The sequence below is a fragment of the Anas platyrhynchos genome, chromosome 2 (genome assembly GCF_047663525.1).
Source record: "Anas platyrhynchos isolate ZD024472 breed Pekin duck chromosome 2, IASCAAS_PekinDuck_T2T, whole genome shotgun sequence".
NCBI classification, from domain to species: Eukaryota; Metazoa; Chordata; class Aves; order Anseriformes; family Anatidae; genus Anas; species Anas platyrhynchos.
In genome coordinates this window covers 77,581,485-77,599,690 of record NC_092588.1, presented here as the reverse complement: position 1 = coordinate 77,599,690, position 18,206 = coordinate 77,581,485, and the positions used below count along the sequence as shown (strand labels likewise).

General features: G+C 40.2%; 1 protein-coding gene across 2 annotated transcripts in view; it reads right to left on the bottom strand.

Moving 5' to 3' along the window:
- Positions 1-2,142: 2,142 nt before the first annotated feature.
- TRIO (trio Rho guanine nucleotide exchange factor) overlaps positions 2,143-18,206 on the bottom strand; it is a 242,083-nt gene continuing 226,019 nt past the window's right edge. Inside the window, exons 47-57 of one of the 2 annotated variants that reach the window (XM_038175340.2) lie at positions 18,009-18,186; positions 16,390-17,159; positions 12,441-12,688; positions 11,478-11,616; positions 11,089-11,116; positions 10,053-10,215; positions 7,309-7,430; positions 7,080-7,158; positions 6,219-6,419; positions 5,352-5,490; positions 2,143-4,605 (exon numbers count right to left, since the gene is read on the bottom strand). In XM_038175340.2, the coding sequence (XP_038031268.1) occupies positions 4,063-4,605; positions 5,352-5,490; positions 6,219-6,419; positions 7,080-7,158; positions 7,309-7,430; positions 10,053-10,215; positions 11,089-11,116; positions 11,478-11,616; positions 12,441-12,688; positions 16,390-17,159; positions 18,009-18,186 (2,610 nt within the window). In that variant the 3' untranslated portion in view covers positions 2,143-4,062. Of the gene's footprint in view, positions 4,606-5,351; positions 5,491-6,218; positions 6,420-7,079; positions 7,159-7,308; positions 7,431-10,052; positions 10,216-11,088; positions 11,117-11,477; positions 11,617-12,440; positions 12,689-16,389; positions 17,160-18,008; positions 18,187-18,206 lie in introns of those variants that run through there. The other variant, XM_038175341.2, reaches the window with a different exon arrangement.

Sequence of the window (18,206 nt, the reverse complement as noted above, 5' to 3'; positions counted from 1 at the left end):
CTAGTAAGTTCATAATGGCTTCTTTTATTGGAAGGCATAAATTGGCTGATGAGAGTTTATTATGAGCAGGCTGGGTGCTGGCTCTCCTCACGTTACTCGAAGAGAAGAATAGGCTGCTCTCAGCAACTCCAGCTTTCCCCCTACTGCTCATTTCGCTGAAGCTTTTTTGTGTAAGGAAGCGACCCAGGGAAGATGAGAAGGGTTCCTATTTTGAGGACAAAAACACCACAGTGTGTAGAGGTGGTTTAAACAAATACAGAAACAGCTTTTGTTTGTTTTTACCCACCTCCACGTGCAAATGAAACCCTATAGCAGAGAAATTAATCATGCCTGCACACACTAAGTCCACACACAAATGGGAAAGGTATATAAAGCTTTGCTCATCTTCTGGACTGGATGAGAGATGACCTCACTCCTTGCATTAATGCCTAAAACACAAATACACAGCTGTTTGTAGCAAAGAGGGGCTGTCCAACACTTCCCTGAAGAACAGCTCCTCATACACTTCACTACCTACACCCACTGATCAAGTACACTCTGTTATTTGTCTGAAGATTTTGGGAATCCTGGGGCTTAAGCCTGCGTCAGCCCTTGTTTGTGTCCTTGCTTACATTCATTTCTTGCTCCTCAGCCCATCTTTTACACGGAGTCCTATCCGGACTGCCTCGGCAGCAGGGTTTTAATGTTTCTGACAATATCATGAAGTACATTACATGGAAAGAACATCCCATTGTATTTTCAGGCACCTAACACCGCCAGTCAGGTTTGCACAGGTACTGAAATCTTTGCAGGAAGCCGAATGCCTTTGCTGTGCCATTCTGGAGGATCTGTTGTGCCCTGGCCTGAACAGGCTGTCGGATCTGGAGAAACAGACCGCCACTTACCTCTCTTCTACTCGTTATAAGGTGAATAGTCCCACCTGAGAACGAGGGCAGCTTGTACTAAGTGACATCTGTACTCACCTGCAACAAAAGCCAGGCTCTCCCCATGAGCACAGGCAGGGAGGTGATGGGTAAGGCAGCACCAACCGCGTCCCCCACCACGGAAACACTTCCTAGCCAGCTTCCCTGCTTACCAGAGGCATCACGGCTTTCCAGTTAAGGCTAGTGCAAAGCCCCACTTTGCTGCAAGATGTTAGCTTCCCTCAAGTAACTGGGCTCTCAAATTGGTGCCAGAAATGGTGAGCTCTGGTTCACAAATGATTACAAGTTCCACAGCCCTGAGGGGGACACTTCCCTGCTGCTGGAAACACCTACAAGCACGTTACTTCTCTTGGGTATGCCACCTGCGTGACTTCTCCCCTGCTAAGTGTATTTTCAGTCAAGAAAGAAGCATTTTAGAGAACTCAAGGATACAAACCCTCCTACAGATCATGCTGCCATCTATTTCCTTGCCATGGAAAAAGCTTCCAGCAGCTCACGCTTGGCAGTACATCTTCCCTAAATACTCTGTCTCAATGTAAGTTGCCTCTCTCAGTTTTCTGTCTCAATAGTAAATTGTGAGGTATAAAGGAGCAGTTTCATCACTGACACACAACAGCAGAAAAAAAAAGTGTAAATAAGTCATGTATACCATGCAGTGACAAGCAAAAACAATCTGCATTGTTTCTTGACCTTGGACTTCAAGTTGCAAATGTGTTAACAGAAAATGGAGAGTGCTAAATACCCGAAATGAAAAACCTTTCTGCTTCATCCCTTGTGGGATGTGAACAGAGAACCCAAATCTTTATGGATGAAATAAACTTTTCCTTTGAGGCCTTCCAGCTTCATTATGAAGATGTGGGAAATTTGTTCCCTGGCTTAATATTAAACCAAATTGTAATCCTTTGGTCTTTAATTGGGAACATCTGGAAGAAAACTCTGCTGATCAGAATTTACTGGCTAATAAAGACTGTAATGAATTTCCACAGTTAGAGCATTATGCATGTTTTATATGAAAGCAATCAGGACGCTACAAAGCACTCAACACTTAGAGCAAAGGCAAATATTATTTTGTAAGGCATGAAATAAAGATACATCATTGCAAATTAAAATGAATTCTATGGCAATAAAACAACGTACTTTTTTTTTTCCCCAATACAGAGCCAAATTAAAATATAACCAAACCTACTTTCAAACTCCTTAAAGCAAGAGATCAGACAAATATGTCAAATATGTTTAATTTTTTTCAAAATAACTGATGGCAAAATAAAGTATTTACATCACGTCATACTGTGTAAACATGTAACGTCACTGTACAAAGAAATATACATGCAAAATAAAGCAAAAAATTTAACTAAAACAATAAAGGAAAATAATACACAAACATAATGATATGAGGTTGGTACGAATACACATCCAGTTCTGAAGTCAGTTGTTTTCTTTTAAAAAGTTTCTGTACAACTTTACAAAAAAAAAAAAAAAAAAAAAAGAATAAATAGAATACAGTGGAAGCCGCAAAGCTCAAAACTAACCCAAGCTAGGTTATGGCTTAAGACCCATGTATCTAACTACTGTGGGATGTCGGCTTGGTTTCTTTAAACATGGCATTTCACACAAACATAGATGACAGCACACCCATATGAACTCAGTGATGCACAGAAAACCATCTCTGTCTTCTTAAATAGCTCACGTTAATATTACTTCAACCTTAAAAACAGTTACTAAGACAATTACATTACGTGTCAGACTCTCATCATCTGACCACTACTTTTTTTGAATGTAATTCTTCACCAAAGAGCACAAAAGTCATTTGTTCATTTCACAGAAAGAAGTAAACAGCTTTGAAAATTCTTAAAAAGTAGCAAGTGTTGAGACTGATTTTGGGAAAGTCATACTTTGGCATTTTGAATATAATAATAAATTTTAAAAAGTGTCACCCTATTTCTTAACCGGTTGGAGATTTGGGATACGAATCTCTCTCTCTCTCTCTCTCTCTTTTATACAATCCTTAAAACTGACTAGTCTTGACTAAATTCTACGCTAACCCTCATCTTAAACTAATAATGACAGTGTGGTACAACACCCTCCCCTGCCCACCCAAAAACCCCAAACACACAAACAAAACCATAAAGCTCGCCGTACTAAGTATGTGCTTTTTCTATATATTTATTACAGTTACAACAGAGGTCCTCATAAATAGTTGCATAAAATGTTAAAGCCACAACATTGCACATGATATGAAATAAAACAAAATCCCAAATGAGTGCATTTACAGTATTTCATCCTGCTGTATACTGCTTGACAGCCGGGTTGGCAAGCTGGGCACCAACCGGACGTCCTTTTCAAACGGGACAGCAAACACTGACCCAAACTGAAGACCCGCACAGTGGTATACCACCATTTAGGAAGGAGGGGGGGAAAAAAGGATAAGGAGGGAAAAAAATTACAGACCGAAGGCAGGTAACAGTCTATATACAAGTAAGGCCTACATTTTATCAGAGCAAAACGATTCATTCTATTTGTATGCAAAAACTTTGAGGTTGGATGCACTTAAAAGCAGAGTCTGATCTCAGTGCACTGCTACGTGAGATACATACAGGCGAGGCAACTGGAAAGCTCTAGGACCAAGTGAAAACCAGATGTTATAAATGGAAGCCTTATCAATGGGCAGCCATTTGGGTGAGTCTTCTCCAGGCGTGATTTCATTTTTGTTTAACACCAGTGCTTTGAACATAGGCATTTCTTCCTTGAATAAATCTTGAAAACGGTAGTTAAGTTCACTTGCAAAATTCAACTCTTGTTTATTAAAAAAACTATTTTTTTTTGCAGAAACCTGAATAAAATACTGTTACTGTATCACTCGTGACTGCTTTTTTGCAGAGTACAGTGCTATCGTCCTCCACCCCAGTGAAGTCTGCATTGCAAGTCCCACGCGCCACCTCGCGTGGTCCCCTTGGAATGCGTTTGCACACGAACATTCGCTAGCAGCTGGTTGGCTCGGGGTTTGCTTTCCTCAAAATTCAAGTCAACAGCTGATTGGCAGGAGGAGTCTATCTCCAGTCTGATTGATTGGCAGGAGGAGTCTATCTCCAGTCTGATTGATTGGCAGGTGAAAGAGAATGAGAGAGAACTTCAAGCAAGGTCAAACTCTTGGCAAGAGCCTGCTCTGTAAGAAGTTTTTAATGCTACGGATGGGTCGAACATCATTCTGGTGTTTTCGCCGCTCAATGAACGAAGTCAGTCTGGATATGTCAATGCTGTCAGCACTTTTGCTATTCCCCAGCTGCAGCCATTGCTCCTGGAGGGCCAGTGCAGCCGAGGGACGCTTAGCTGGATCATCCTGAAGCAGGAAGCATACAAAATCTTTGGCCTTCTGGCTAACTCCTTTGAAGTAGTCATCTGGGAAACTAAAGTCTAAGCGGCAAATATTCAGGCAAGTTTCCTCTACACTTTCATCCAGGAAAGGAGAGACGCCACTAAGAAGGACATATGTGAGCACTCCAATGCTCCAAACATCTGAAGTGAGGGAAACAGGATTTCCGAGAATAATTTCAGGAGCTGCAAACTCTGGGTTTCCAAGTAACTGGTGGATATAATACGTGGTATTGAGCTGGACCGCGTCTCCAAAGTCAGCCAGTTTTATTGTTGGCTTAGAGGAACTCTGGTCCACCAAAATATTTTCAGGCTAGAAGACATAAAAGCAAAAGAAAAAAAAAGAAGTATTTTTTCAAGTCAATCCAACACACATTTGGTGTTCCAATATTACTGTTTCCTAGCCTGCGCTGTCAGCTCAAGAAAGTAACAAACAGCTACGAATGATGAGGATCACTGCTGTAGGCAGCTCTGCAAAGCTCCTAGGCAGTCCTACCAGTCCTTTCTCCAGACTGACTGGCAGGCACTCTCTTGCCAACTGAAGTGTACCATTAATGTGCTTTAGCTGCTGGTATTTTAACTTTTGCAGGAAATATAGCTCTGCCAGATAAGACTGCAAGCGTTTGCAAAAACAGCTCTGCAAAATTTCACAGAAAACTGTGTTTGGGAACTTAATCTTACGGTACAGCAATTATAAATAGAGGGTGGATAAACAATTACTCTATTTGCTTTATGACACAGAGAGAACAAAAACCTTGCATTTGAACTTCTGCTGCAAGTTTCACTGGGAAAAATAAAATAAATATATATTAAAAACCAAAACAAAGAAATCGTGCTTGACAGCAATTATTTCTAGCACAAAGGAAATGGCCAGCAAGCTTTAAGAGGAAAGTGCAGGGAATTCAAAGCTTCTGCTTTGATGGCTATGAGTGATTTAAAGCATCTGGGGATAGTGTTCCTCCCTGCCCCCCCCCCCCTTCATACAGCTACCAGTTTCCTAGAAGGAAGTTTTTATGCCTGGAAAGGCGCACGCTGCTGGAAATTCCATTCACTCCTTACCTTTAGGTCCAAATGTGCTATTCTGCAGTTGTGAAGATACTGCACAGCTTCCAGAATCTCTCCCAGGTAGAGTCTGATCTTCCCCTCAGTGAGGTTTCCCCATCGCACGACGTAGTCTAGAAGGCGACCTTGGTCAGCCCTGTTGGAAGGTTACACTTTAACGCAAGTCTTAAAACGTTTATATTTTAATATTGTATACAAGAACTAAAAGAAAAAAAAAAAGCCCACACCATACAATCAATTTTGAAAGTTATATTAAAAAAAAACCTTCATAGCAAGCGTCCCCTAACAACCACAATTTCATGAAGTAACCATCACTGTTTCTCTTGTCTGGCTTGAGTTGCTCTATCATACACTTTTCTGCCTGCCAATCGCAATATTTTGTCATTTACAGCTCACCTGCACCTAAAGTAAGGTGAACTAACTTTGGACTGGGAGCAGAGGGTAAAGGCAAGGAAAAAAAGGAAGAAATACAGCATGTTATCTAGACTGAAAGATCAGATGTGTCCTGCCATTAGGCTATGGGAATTGCTAGAGCCTTCAAAATCTAGAAGAGTGAAGACTAGGATATGAAGGGAAGAGCTGACATCAAACTACCAGATCACAACATTCCGAATTCACTTCTGCAATTGCTTGACATAAAATCATTTCTGGAATTCCAGACTAAGATAACCTACATGTCAGTTTAATATGCCAGCTTGTTTCCTCCCAAATTTATTATTAAACCTGACATTTTAGTTACAGTATTAGAGAACCACAGTATTTTGCTTAGGTGTTGTCAAGCTTCCCTGAAATCTTAATGTTTCTTATTCATAAACCACTATAAACACCCTGGAAAGTCAGCTGTAGAGACTGCATTTTACGCACATTTCTAATACTAGTATGTAGTTGGTGGAGGTCTCAAAGGTATCGAGAAGGCCAATGAGCTGGGGATGCTGGAGATTCTGCATGACTCCAAGTTCATGGGTAACCTGGTCTCGCTTCATCAACTTCTTATTCACAAACTTAGTGGCTACTGCTCGCTTGGTTCCCTTCTGATCACACTTCTTAACGACAGAAAATCTGCCCCTGGAATACAATATTGAAAGGAAAGGATTAACCGAAACTTGCAGTAAGGAAATGCTTATACCTTCAAAGATATAAGATCAAATTGGGAGATACTAATTTGAGATCTCTAATAAAGTATCCTTGCAGAATAGTCCTGGCCATAAACAAGATTTAAAAGTCCATGCATCTTCAAAATATGTCAGTATAAATAATTAGCTGCAGATCTGTTTTAACACACTTGCAAAGAAGTCAGGGTGATATCCAGCTTTCAAAGGTCCATCCAATAAGTGAGACAAATGTATATTCTGCATGAGCTATTTCATATTTTGCTCATTTTCAGATCTTTTTTGGCTTTAATTTTCATACCCTAAGTAAAGTTTTGGAGTGCTTCACTGTAGAAGCAGCTTTAGTAAGGCATACTAAAAAAATGAAAAAAAAAAAAAAAAAAGGACTGTAGCTTTCCAAAATAATTGAACACTCATCCATGAATCTATGACACTAATTCAGCCTAACTATGTTCTATTTATGCAGTGCCATCTAGTGCAAGTAAGATTTTGGCTTCCTCATTTTTATTTAGCTCAATGTAATTATGTCCTTCTAGGATCATTTAAGTATTTTAGAAAGACAATTCAATTTCTTGAATCAGAAGTTCATATTTTGACATCAGCATACAGAACGCACCTGCCAAGCTCAGCCACTTCACTGTAGAGGGAATCAAAGTTGTCTTTCCAGATTACCATGATTCCATCACTTCCAGGACCTACAGAAGAAGAAAGAAAAAGAGAAGGATAGTAAAGGCAACATTTAATGCAGTCAGAGCCTCCTTAGAACTAAATGGTTGTAGTTATTGAATTGGGTAACTGGTGCTTTGAATGTAATCATAAAGAAAAGAGCAACAAGACAGGCCTACCTAAAACTCGTAGACTGGCGGAAGATGAAACCGAACCCATATCGTTTGCAGCTATACACGTATAGATACCATCGTCTTCTGCAGTGACGCCAATGATTTTCAGTGAAGCCTCTCCTAAGTCACTGGGAAACACAATGGCATCCATGAACATTGTATTCAGTTTACAGACCTTAAACTATGAAAATTAGACAAAGTGAGAGTGACAATGTTAAGATTTCTTGTTGTCCTGCCCCTGTACTCTACTGACAACTTCAACCCTGTTCCTGCCATTTCAGAAGGGTCTAGCAGAATCCAAACATTTTGTGTGTACAAATTATCATGGAACATCCTGCAGACAATAGAGTTTTTTTAATAAAAAAAAGCATCCTCACTGACACTGTCTCAGTGCATCCTAGGTTCCTTTCCCTACTCCCTCTATTTCTTAGAAATTAATTAGAGGCAGTATCAAGACAACCATCCATCATTACTCTTTCTGAGAGGTTAGTTTCCATCCCTGACTCCCTGGAACCATATAGGAGCTGGTTTAATGTTCGTACTTTCAGAGCATTAATTCCTTGTAGGAGTGGGCTCCACCTTCAGTACACGGTACACCATACTGTGACTTCAGAGACCTCAGAATCTGGGAGTATGAGGGTATGAGGAAACTCAGGAAGTCTTTTTGAAGTTTTCCCTCAGCTCCAGAAGAGGCAGCAATAATCTATATCAGACAGGAGAAAGATTCTACAAACTCTTCCATAAGTTTTCTCATTGCTCAACTGCCCTTTTTATTTGATGGTTTGTCTTCAGATGTCTGCTTTTATCTTCCTCCGTGCAATTCTAGTACTTTTTATACCATCTACCATATACCATTTTTAGTACTTTCTATACCATCTACCACTGACAGGAACAGTAAATAATTCTATTTGCATAAGTCTCTTAGAAATGTGAACACTTGGCATATCTTGCCTATGCTTTTCACCTCTAGGCTCAAAACATTGTGCTATTCTTTCACAACATGGCATATTTTCAAGATTTTCCATCATTCTTATTGTTTGCCTTTGGATCCACCCCAGTTACTCCAAGTCATTTGAGTGACTAAAACAAAAGCTGTTTGCCTCTCTCTTTATTCTGCTATTTAATTTCATGGGAAAGCAATGTAAATTTTAGGAACACAGGAAGATGACTCTCCTCCCTCAGCTCAAAGAACATTTCATTACTAGTATCTCCAAAAATCTGTCAGCCACAACCAGCATGATTAACTGGATTCTGCAACAGTAACAGATCACTGTGAGATAATTCTAGTGAATCTAGCTCTTAACTCTTGTCTCACAATGGTCCTGGATACAACAGCACAGCTGCCACAATGTCCCTGTCTCTCCACAACAAAAATTATACCAAGTGAAAAGGAAAAAGCAGCTCCAGTAGGACATAAAGAACAATATAACATACTAACAGGTTTGCATATGCATTGGGCTGTATCATACAGCTTCTAATATAACTATAAAGGAGGAAAGGTTTCACAAAAAAAACTTCATTCTGAAGTGAGAACGTAATTTGTAAACAAGACGTCTTCACACTGAAGTGACTAAATAACACTTTCAGTAAATGAATAAAAAATAAATTAAAAAAACTTTACTAACAGGTAGTTTCACATTCCAAAATGCAGTAACATCTGTTATTATTCAGCTCTTTGAATTACCAGTTAAGTCTGCTCAGTTCTATCACAGCAAAGCTGTGACAAAGATATTTGTTTCCATGCTTTGACACTGAAGACAGTAGCACTGCAACGTTAATATGAACCAGAAGCTCTTCTTTGCAAAGTACTGTCATGATCATTCCAAAAGCAGTCATTTGCCTCTAAAACGATGTATGCTACTAATGAAAAGAAAGGACTGGCGATGCGGCATGTCACAGCACTGGAATGCCACAGCACGCTGCTCTAGTTCAAGCACTGGGTCAGTGTGAGAGAACCACGGTGTCTCTTCTGTGGTAGCTAATGAGAAATATCAGCTGAATTTTCTTGTTTTTAAAATCAACTGAATATGACATGAGGGTACCCCAGATAAAGTTGAACAACACTTCCGGAAAATTCCAACAGTGAAGTATTCCTGTCTGAGGACAATCCCATCTTTACATCTCAAAGCTGAAAGCTATCCTGCACCAAGGAACCAGCTTCAGCAGTTCCTGTTCCTTCGCTGGAGTTTTGCTTTTCCTGGATCCAGGAAAAAGTGATTCAGGATTCAAATTTGAAGTGTACCACCTTCCTCCAGGTGAAGAGAAGTCTGCTTTTTATCACAAATCACCTCAGTGATCCTGTTAACAGCGCTGTCCAACAGAAACTGCTATGCTGGCACAGCTGAGGGGGAACGAACTACAACCCAGGGATAGAAAACTCATAAGCCAACTTTAACACAAGTACAAGGGTTAGCTAAATATTAATGAGCCCTGTAAGATTAAAGTAGCCTTCTGACACTGGGGTTTTATCCATCAAGATCAGCTTTGAATCTTCTTGCCACTGGCACCTGGAAATTTATGTGACAGCGGCAGGCTGAGAACTGAATTGCTATCATTGGAATCTTTCTGTGTGGAATCAGACTATCATCATGAGCTAAAGTTTGTTTTTTTTGGATGCCCAATGCTAGGAGGAAAAAGAGGATATAATTAAGGACAATACCCCAAACATATCAAAACAAGTAAGCTGCCGAGGTAATTTAGAATAATTTTCCCTTTTAAGACAAAGAGATATACTACATAAATCACTGTACCTGTACGAAATGCTGTGATGACCGTCATTGCTCAGTGTGTTATGATCAGGACCCTTCCAAGTAACTGAAGCCTTGGGGCGACCACAGACTTTACACCTAAGCACGATGGTCTCTCCTGTCTCACATGTAACCTCACTCAATGGTATTATAAATTCTGGGGGAACTGGAAGAAGAATTTTAATAGCATTAGGTCAATTGAAATTCATCAATTTGCTTTTCTATTTCACTCTCTCTTCTATTAGACAAAGTATGTTGTACTTACAGTTTCCAGGGTTTATCTATCCCTCTGCCCTTGGAGCATGTCCACATTTAGGGCACTTGCTGGGGCTCTGTAGAGCTAGTACTTTTTCTCTGCATGAACTTGGACATGACACTACTGAAATGCTACGGATAACCCTGAAATTTACCACAGTGAACCAAACCTTCTGGGTCAAGTCAGCTGAATAAACCCAGAAGTAAAAAATATTTAAGGATGTGCTCAGCTAGGATATCTTTATATTCAGCTGTGTTTGCAGAAGCGAACATAAAACACCTTCTCTACAGTGTAGTGGTTTCCCTTTTTGCTTACAGGTGAAACTCAAGAAATTTGGCTCTTACTCCAGAGTGCCACTGTTTTTCTCCTGATCAACCTCTGTACTGGAAAGACCCTGCACATTCCCTAAGATGCAAGGTGAAAAATGAAGCAGCAGAGGTCTCCAACTCTTGACCTTCTTATTTTGCAAATTAAGCAGTGCCCAACTTCCATACAGTCTCAGTGCACATGCACTAGTACAAATACTTCTGAGCAACATATCATATGATCCTTGTGTTTTACATTGTTTTGGACATGTAAACAAGAACATCTTCCTTTAATCTTAAAAAGAAAAAAGAGAGATGACATTTCACTAACTGCCTCTCCTGTCCCAAATGAGGCTACATGTATTTTACAGAAAACACTAATTCCTGATGTAATTCATGTCAAGTAAGTTCAAAGAAAATAAATCAAGCTTTAATCAAATTACATGTACTGTGACTTTTAAAGATGAAAACAACTTACCATCATAAATGTAATTGGGGTTGAGAAGCTGGAAAGGAGAAATCAAAGAGTTAGTGTCCTTATAAATGTATAATAAATAAAAGAATTTTAGAAAATAAAGCACAGTGATGGGCAGAAATTAGTTGTACCCACAAAAGTCCAATAAACATTTAAATATCAGATTTTCTGTACCACTCTACTTTTTCTGCAGTATCTATATGCAATATCATGCCTGTGGGTTCAAAAATCCTATCATCTTGTTTTGAGATTTGATAAACACTGACCATTAGAACCACTGTTGTTTCCAATTCCTTCATGTGAAATTCTATCAGAGCTAGAACTAGAAGAAACTTTTAAAGAAATTCCAACACAACTCCTTTTGAAAACTACTACTTCTTTGTCACATTTACCTTTACAGAAACCTTGTTGGCAAGTCCTTCTCGGGATTTGCGGTAACCATTTTCTAGCTTGCCTTCCCTTTTGCCGTCTTTATCTTTTTTCTCAGATTTCTTCCTTAAACGGAGTGCTGTGTGCCAAGATGTTGACTTCCTGAATGTGGAACAGTAAGCTTTTATAAATTTTCTTTTCAAACTCTCAATTATGTGTTATAATCTCTAGCTTGAGATGACATTGGAAAAGTATCCCAGAATGTTATTTCATTGTATTAAAGCATACTGAAATGAAATACATTAAGTATTCCATAAGAGATGCTATTTTTGGCTAAAAATGTAAGCAAGCTATTCAGATTAGTCTGTAGTTCAGTATTTCTTGAAATCTTTGCTGCAATCATAAACTCTCCATACGAAAATACAAATTGTCAAACAAACTGAACAACAAACAGCACAAAATCCATCTCAAATACAGCCTATAAAAGCTTTACATAAAACTGCTAAGAATGTGGTTGTGATATTAGATCCACTATAGCAGAGTTGAGAGAGATCTTTTTAGCACCACCAGCCATTTTAAGTAGGCTTGTGGCTGGTGGAAAGGTGGAAATCTAGGAACTCTGAAATCTCATTTCGCTTGGAGCAAGCATTATAATGGTTTTCGTAAACAAAGATGTCTAACCTGGCAACTCATCCTATTGAATAAGCTAGGAACAGTTGCTTCTCTTAAGGGAAGTATTATTAATCTTCTTTTCCCAGAAGATTGTACTACTACAGCTTTCGATAAAGAATACATGCATTTAAGTTCTTTCTTACCACTTTTTATTTTTTTTAATATTTTTTCTAAGAAACCTCACATGTACTCATTCTGTTTGATGTTCATTTATATCTCAAAGATAACTTCAACTTTCAGTTTATAAGTTTCAAATTGTCTGAACTGGTAGGTTTTCTCCCTCCTCCCCCTTCTACCCACACCCAGGCACTCACTTGATGGTTCCATCAGGGTTGTCAATGATGACTGCACTGGTATGCCCCAAGACATAGCCGGGAATCCAGCCCTCGGCTGCGGGGCACTGATCAGTGGCGGCTCTGAACACCAAAAACATGTTCTGTTGGTTGCTGGCTAGAATCTGCACGACCTCTCCTTGGTAGACATTTATCTCATCCTCCTTCACTGCCGTGTAATCGTGTGTCACCAGCATGGTGGAGATATTGCTACTGCTGCTACTTTCACTCTGCAAGTGTCAACCAGAAGCACAAAGAGGAGGCAAAAAAAAAAAAAAAGAGAATCAAGTTTAAAGTTTATAAAGGAGAAAGGCTGCTCTTGGCCTGCTACATTTCAACCATGACCTGCGTAATACACATAGATTAAGCTGTAGTCAAAGAAAATAAATCAGATTTCTCTTATAGAGCTGCTTGTATTGATTTATCTTGTGTAAATTAGTTTGATTTTTGAACACCATTATGTATAGCAGGCGCAGAAATTTATTGCTTTTATTTTTAGTAAAGATCACCTAATTTTACTTCTTCCATTTTTCACAGGATCTCAACTAGTCCTCCTTTCCAGCTCTGACACTAAACCTGACATCTTTATCAGGTGACAAAGCCACATTACATCACATGTGACAATTTTTCATTAAGTCTTATGGATGTATAACAAACCAAGACTTGACCTCATAAACACTGGAAACTAACAACGAAACATGCATAATAGTCTTTCCTAGCACCATTTGTCAGATCTCAGACACCACGAATCCATGGTAACTTACTAAAGTAAGACTCTTTTTGCCCAAATACATACATTTCTCATATTAGGTTTAATAAATAGAGGTGTGAAATCTATTATCAGACTATGCAACCTATCCCCTGAAAGAAGTGATTTCCTTCTTGAAACAAGTTAAAAACGAAGTCGATGAGGTATGTATGTGTATGCATCTGCCTTCTGATTCTGTGTTCTTTCTTCAATCTCTTTCAGCTTGCTATCAGCGAGTACTCACTATTGCCTAGCAGTAACTGAGCTGAAGAAGGAAAGCAGCACCCAGCTGTAGCTGAACGCTACTATGGCTCATATAGCACAGCCATGTGGTAGCATCATGTATGTGCACGCAGCACGTAGGAAGCTTGGCACACAGGATTAAAGTAGTATCACCTTTTTTTCTCAAAACTCTAAAATATTTGTCTCCTCAGTGTTGAGGAGACACAGTAGGGGTCAGTTACAGCATGGTGCACTGGGAGCCCCCAAGCCCACAATTTCATCCTATCTGCTAATGGCCACGAACAAGTCACTCCATCTCTTGGTGCCTGAGCTTCCTCGTGGGCGTGCTGGCTGACTGGTGCACTGAGAAACAAGGGTGTTCAGAAGGGAGCTTTGATTACTCATTCCTACAATGTTCAGCACATCAGTGCTTGGGTTTCCAATCCCTTTCCTGTTTTCTCTATTTGGATGATGAAGCAAATATTACCTGAGAGCAACATCTCCCCTGGACTGTACCTCTACCAAAGGATATTTATATTTAATTACAGGTGCTATACTTCCAGTGGTAAGAACAGTTTGTCTGGCTTACAGGACTGTCTACATGTTCTTTTGTATTAACAAGACCCTTCCATACTTCTGGCAAACTGGGAATAGTAGAACCTTAAAAAATTCAGAAGTCTTATTTTCAGTCACTGTTTAAACTAAGATTACAAATTCATACATTCTTCTAGCTAGATGAAAAAAAACTCCATTCAGAGAAAGTTGCTTTTACTAATTCCTTCTGTTAGACCTACGGGGAAGAGGAGGGGAAGGCTGAAGTAGTAAAACCAACCTATACCCAAACCTTGCCCCATACTCTACCTCTGAATATACTGTTTCTTAGCATGCAGTAGAATTTGTATGCAGGACTGGCTTGCATACATCTCTTTTTAATAGTTAAGCCTTGAAGGACCACTTTAAAGTCTGAATATTTCTTACTGTCGCAAGGACAGATAAATCTACTAAATAATTGTCTGGTAAGTACAAAGTAACTTTCTATCTTGTGAACATGTTTATATCAGAATTTATTCTCACCACAGAAAGACAGCCCTTCCTCTGCCTTGCAAAGAAGTAATTATTCTTGCACAGGAAATTTTATTTTCCTACTGCAAGTGTTGCTGGTCATCACTGTCTGCAATTACTGGATTACAGAGGATATACAATCAAAATCTAAGAAACTGCTCCCATATTCCTGCAAAGCTAGCAAGAACTACTCATTTTTTTTCTTAGGAGTAACCTTTCCATGCATAAGTAAGCTGGTGAAGAAAACTTAACCATGCGTACATGTAAATATACACAAGCAAATGGTTAAAATATGCCTTGCCAACCCATCTTCTCCAGCTTGTTGAATGCAGTGTGAAATCCTGCTAAAATATGGTTTACAAAGTAAGCATTATGAAGCTTAATTATCAAGCGCAATGTAGTTGTAAAGCAGCAGAAGGCACATTCAGACACTGTTTTACAGTAAGATAAAAACAAGCAAAGGTATCTTTGCTGACAGTATCAAAATTCAAATGTTTTGAAAACTTAGTGCCATTCTTTATCTCCCTCTTTTTTTAATGTAATTACATCAATTAATACTATGCAAGTCTTGATTCACATGCTGTGCAGTAATTGTGAGGAAGTCCGATTACCCCAGCTATTATATTATCATCACATTTTGCTAGACTGAAGATACACACAAGACAGAGCTAAACCAAATGAAAAGTTGAAAGATCAGGATAAAAATATGATACATGCAAAGCATAATTTGTTCTTCTGAAGCTACTATAAAAGTATAAGAACTAAGAAGTCAAGAAAGCTCTCTGTTTAGTTATATTTAGCAGTTCTATAAAGAAATGCATGCATTTTAAAAAGTACAGCAAGTTAGGTTGATTTGCAAAATTGGTACTGCATACGATTTGTGAGAGAGTAGAAAAACAAACATTTGTGAACACAACACTTAGTGAGAAGAAAATCAAACGCACCTTTATTAGAAATCAAAAAGGCACCAGAGCCTGCCTACCACATCCATGGCAAGTGCCTTGACATTTTTGCTTATATTTGCACATGCCCCTGTGATTGCTGTGTTGCATTTCCTGGTAGATGTTATTACAGAGAATGTGGATTCTGTTGATAGCCCAGCTTTCCGCACAAACACACCAAGTACATACTAAAAGGTTGAATCTCCAGATGCCCTAAAACAGTTCTTCTTATAAAGCAGAAGAGAAAAGTGGAGCCACTATTTGTTTTGATTGTAGTAGAACAGTTGATTATTTTAGCTAGGTTTTGTTTGCCTATTTTGAGTGGACTGCAGGAAGCTTCCTTGACCAGGCAAAGAAATAAAAAAGAGAATGCTGCACATCACCTAAGGCTGAAAGGAGGAGGTGGGGGGTGGAAATAAATACAAAATAAAAATCAAGCAGCCCAGGGACTGTACCGTAGACATCTCAACGAAGTTAAAACTCAACAGGACAGTGCTGGCGGATTTGGCGTGACAGGGAAAAAAGCCCCAAGGCAATCTGCCAAAATCTCAAAGTCAGATTTAAATGCTGGCTGCAATGCATACCCCAAGGTGCTCTGGTTGCCACGCTTCAGCATGTTAATTATGTGCCTTCAAATTAGAGACGAAGAAGCAAGGACAGCAAGTTAGTAAGTATCAGCCTAGTGATCTATATTTTCAGCAGAGGCAGAAATTGCATCTAATGTTAGCAGTGTTTGTGTGTCTGTATACATATCACTGTCTATGTTTTTATGTATACATACACAAGAGGTAGATAATTTTGTTTTTTAATGTGCAGAAGACACTGGAACAGTTGATTATTTCAGAGCAGTACAGCGCCGGAGAGCCAGAAGTTAGTACGGAGAGTGATGGTAACGCACAGAAAGGGAGCATGGGAAGGTTTTAGAAGAGCTCGCAGGACAGAGGTGCTCCGCTCTTACCCCATTACTCTGGGTGGAGTGAACTGACTGCTCGCTGGTCGAGGAGCATGTGCTCATGCGGTCTGTGTCCTTGCTGTGTGAAGAGTGGCGGTGAACCTGCCGCTGGAGGGAGTCATTGTCCCCAGGGAAAGTGAAGGAGCCAGGGCGGCTGGCAGGGGATGCTGGGATGGAGCTCCAAAAGGAGCCCTTCTGCAGGGGGCTGCTGGGTGGAAAGGTTTCTTTGCCAAAAGGAGAAGGGAAAGTCGTGGAGAGAGGAGAGTTCATTGGTGAGATGGCTCCTGGCCTTGGCTTCCCCAGCGTCAGTGATCCTATGCTGTTTCTTGAGCGACTTTCCTCTGAGCTTCCACGTGAGTCTTTCTGGGCTCCGTCAGCTGAGCCAGAAATGTTTCCCGCTGTCTTCCTGGGACTCTCAATAACTTTCATCTTGGGAATCTGCTCAGCTTCTCTCTGAGGACCGTCCGGTTCTGCACTGGGAGGGTGCCTGTCTGGCTGGCTCAGGCCAGTTTCTAAGGAGGTGTTGTAGTGTGGCAGGGAGAGATTGTGAATGGACATACCTGACATCTTGTCTGCCTCTGCTTGGGCCGAGGCTGCAGAGGAGACCAGGACTGGGGAATGGTGTCTGACAGGCTGGGGGATCCGGGATGGCCGGCTACGGCTGGAGCTGGGGATTCCACTAGAGCTGCTGGGGCCGCTGCTGTTACTGCTGCTGCTTCCGCTGCCGCCTCCACCGCTGCTGTGGTTCCTCTGGTACTCGATTGGGGACGTCAAGGCTGCAATGGGGAAAGGAGAGCAGGTGGTCAGGGAAAGGAGAGCAGGAAAGGGAACAAGAACAGCTTAAAACAGACACACTTAGTAGCAAAAGGGGAGCACGGCTCAAATATGATGAATTCCCTTAGCAATGACAGTCATACTGCAGACATCAAGTCACTGTTCTATATTACACCTTCATGACCTGCTATATTTAATCTTCATTAAAGACAAAAGAGGTAAATCCAGGGAAAAATGTTTTCCTTGTTTTCCTCTAGATGACACTGTCAGTCAGCAACCAAGAGGGAAAAAAACAAGTGTGATTCCAATCATCAGCTCATTTTTCTCTATACATCTCTTCAAAAAACCTGCATCAGGGAAACAACTGATGGATACAGAAATATAGCAAGAAACTTCTGGTGTCACAGCAGACACTACCACCTTCTACTGTTCTCCTGCAGAATCTGAATGCTGCTGCCACGGCAAGGTGCGACAACAATGGCCACCAGAATAACACAAGCAAAATACATTTTGAACGGATGCTTAAAATTCCACTTGCATTTAGTCTTTAAAAGCTTGCATTTGCTTAAATGGGGTACACAAACTCTCCACATCAACGGATGGTGCCAGTCGTAATTCACTCCTACAAAACATTTGGAAAATTTCACCGAGGGAACACCATGTAAATTCAGACTACCACTCTTATGACAAATGCTAGCATCTGTTCTGAAGCTAAAATGTGGCACATAACCCCCAACTGTTCTGCATTAGCTCAGGAAAAAGGAAACTTGCAAACAATTTCAAAGCCAAGAAACAACAGATGAGAGAGAAGTCACTCAATTATGAACTTTCAAAGAGAGCAAATCATTTACCATTTAAAAAGTTGCGCTGGTTTTCCAAAATTTGGTTAATTTCATGGATCCATAGCTGTCGGACTGCTGGGCTGGCAGAATGCAAAACAAAGGTCTCCGTGACATCGCCCGTTCTTGATGTTAGTGCAAATTTACATGGATCGCTGTCCACATTTTCCTCCAGGGAAAGGCAACTCACCTTCACAAAAAAAGAAGAAG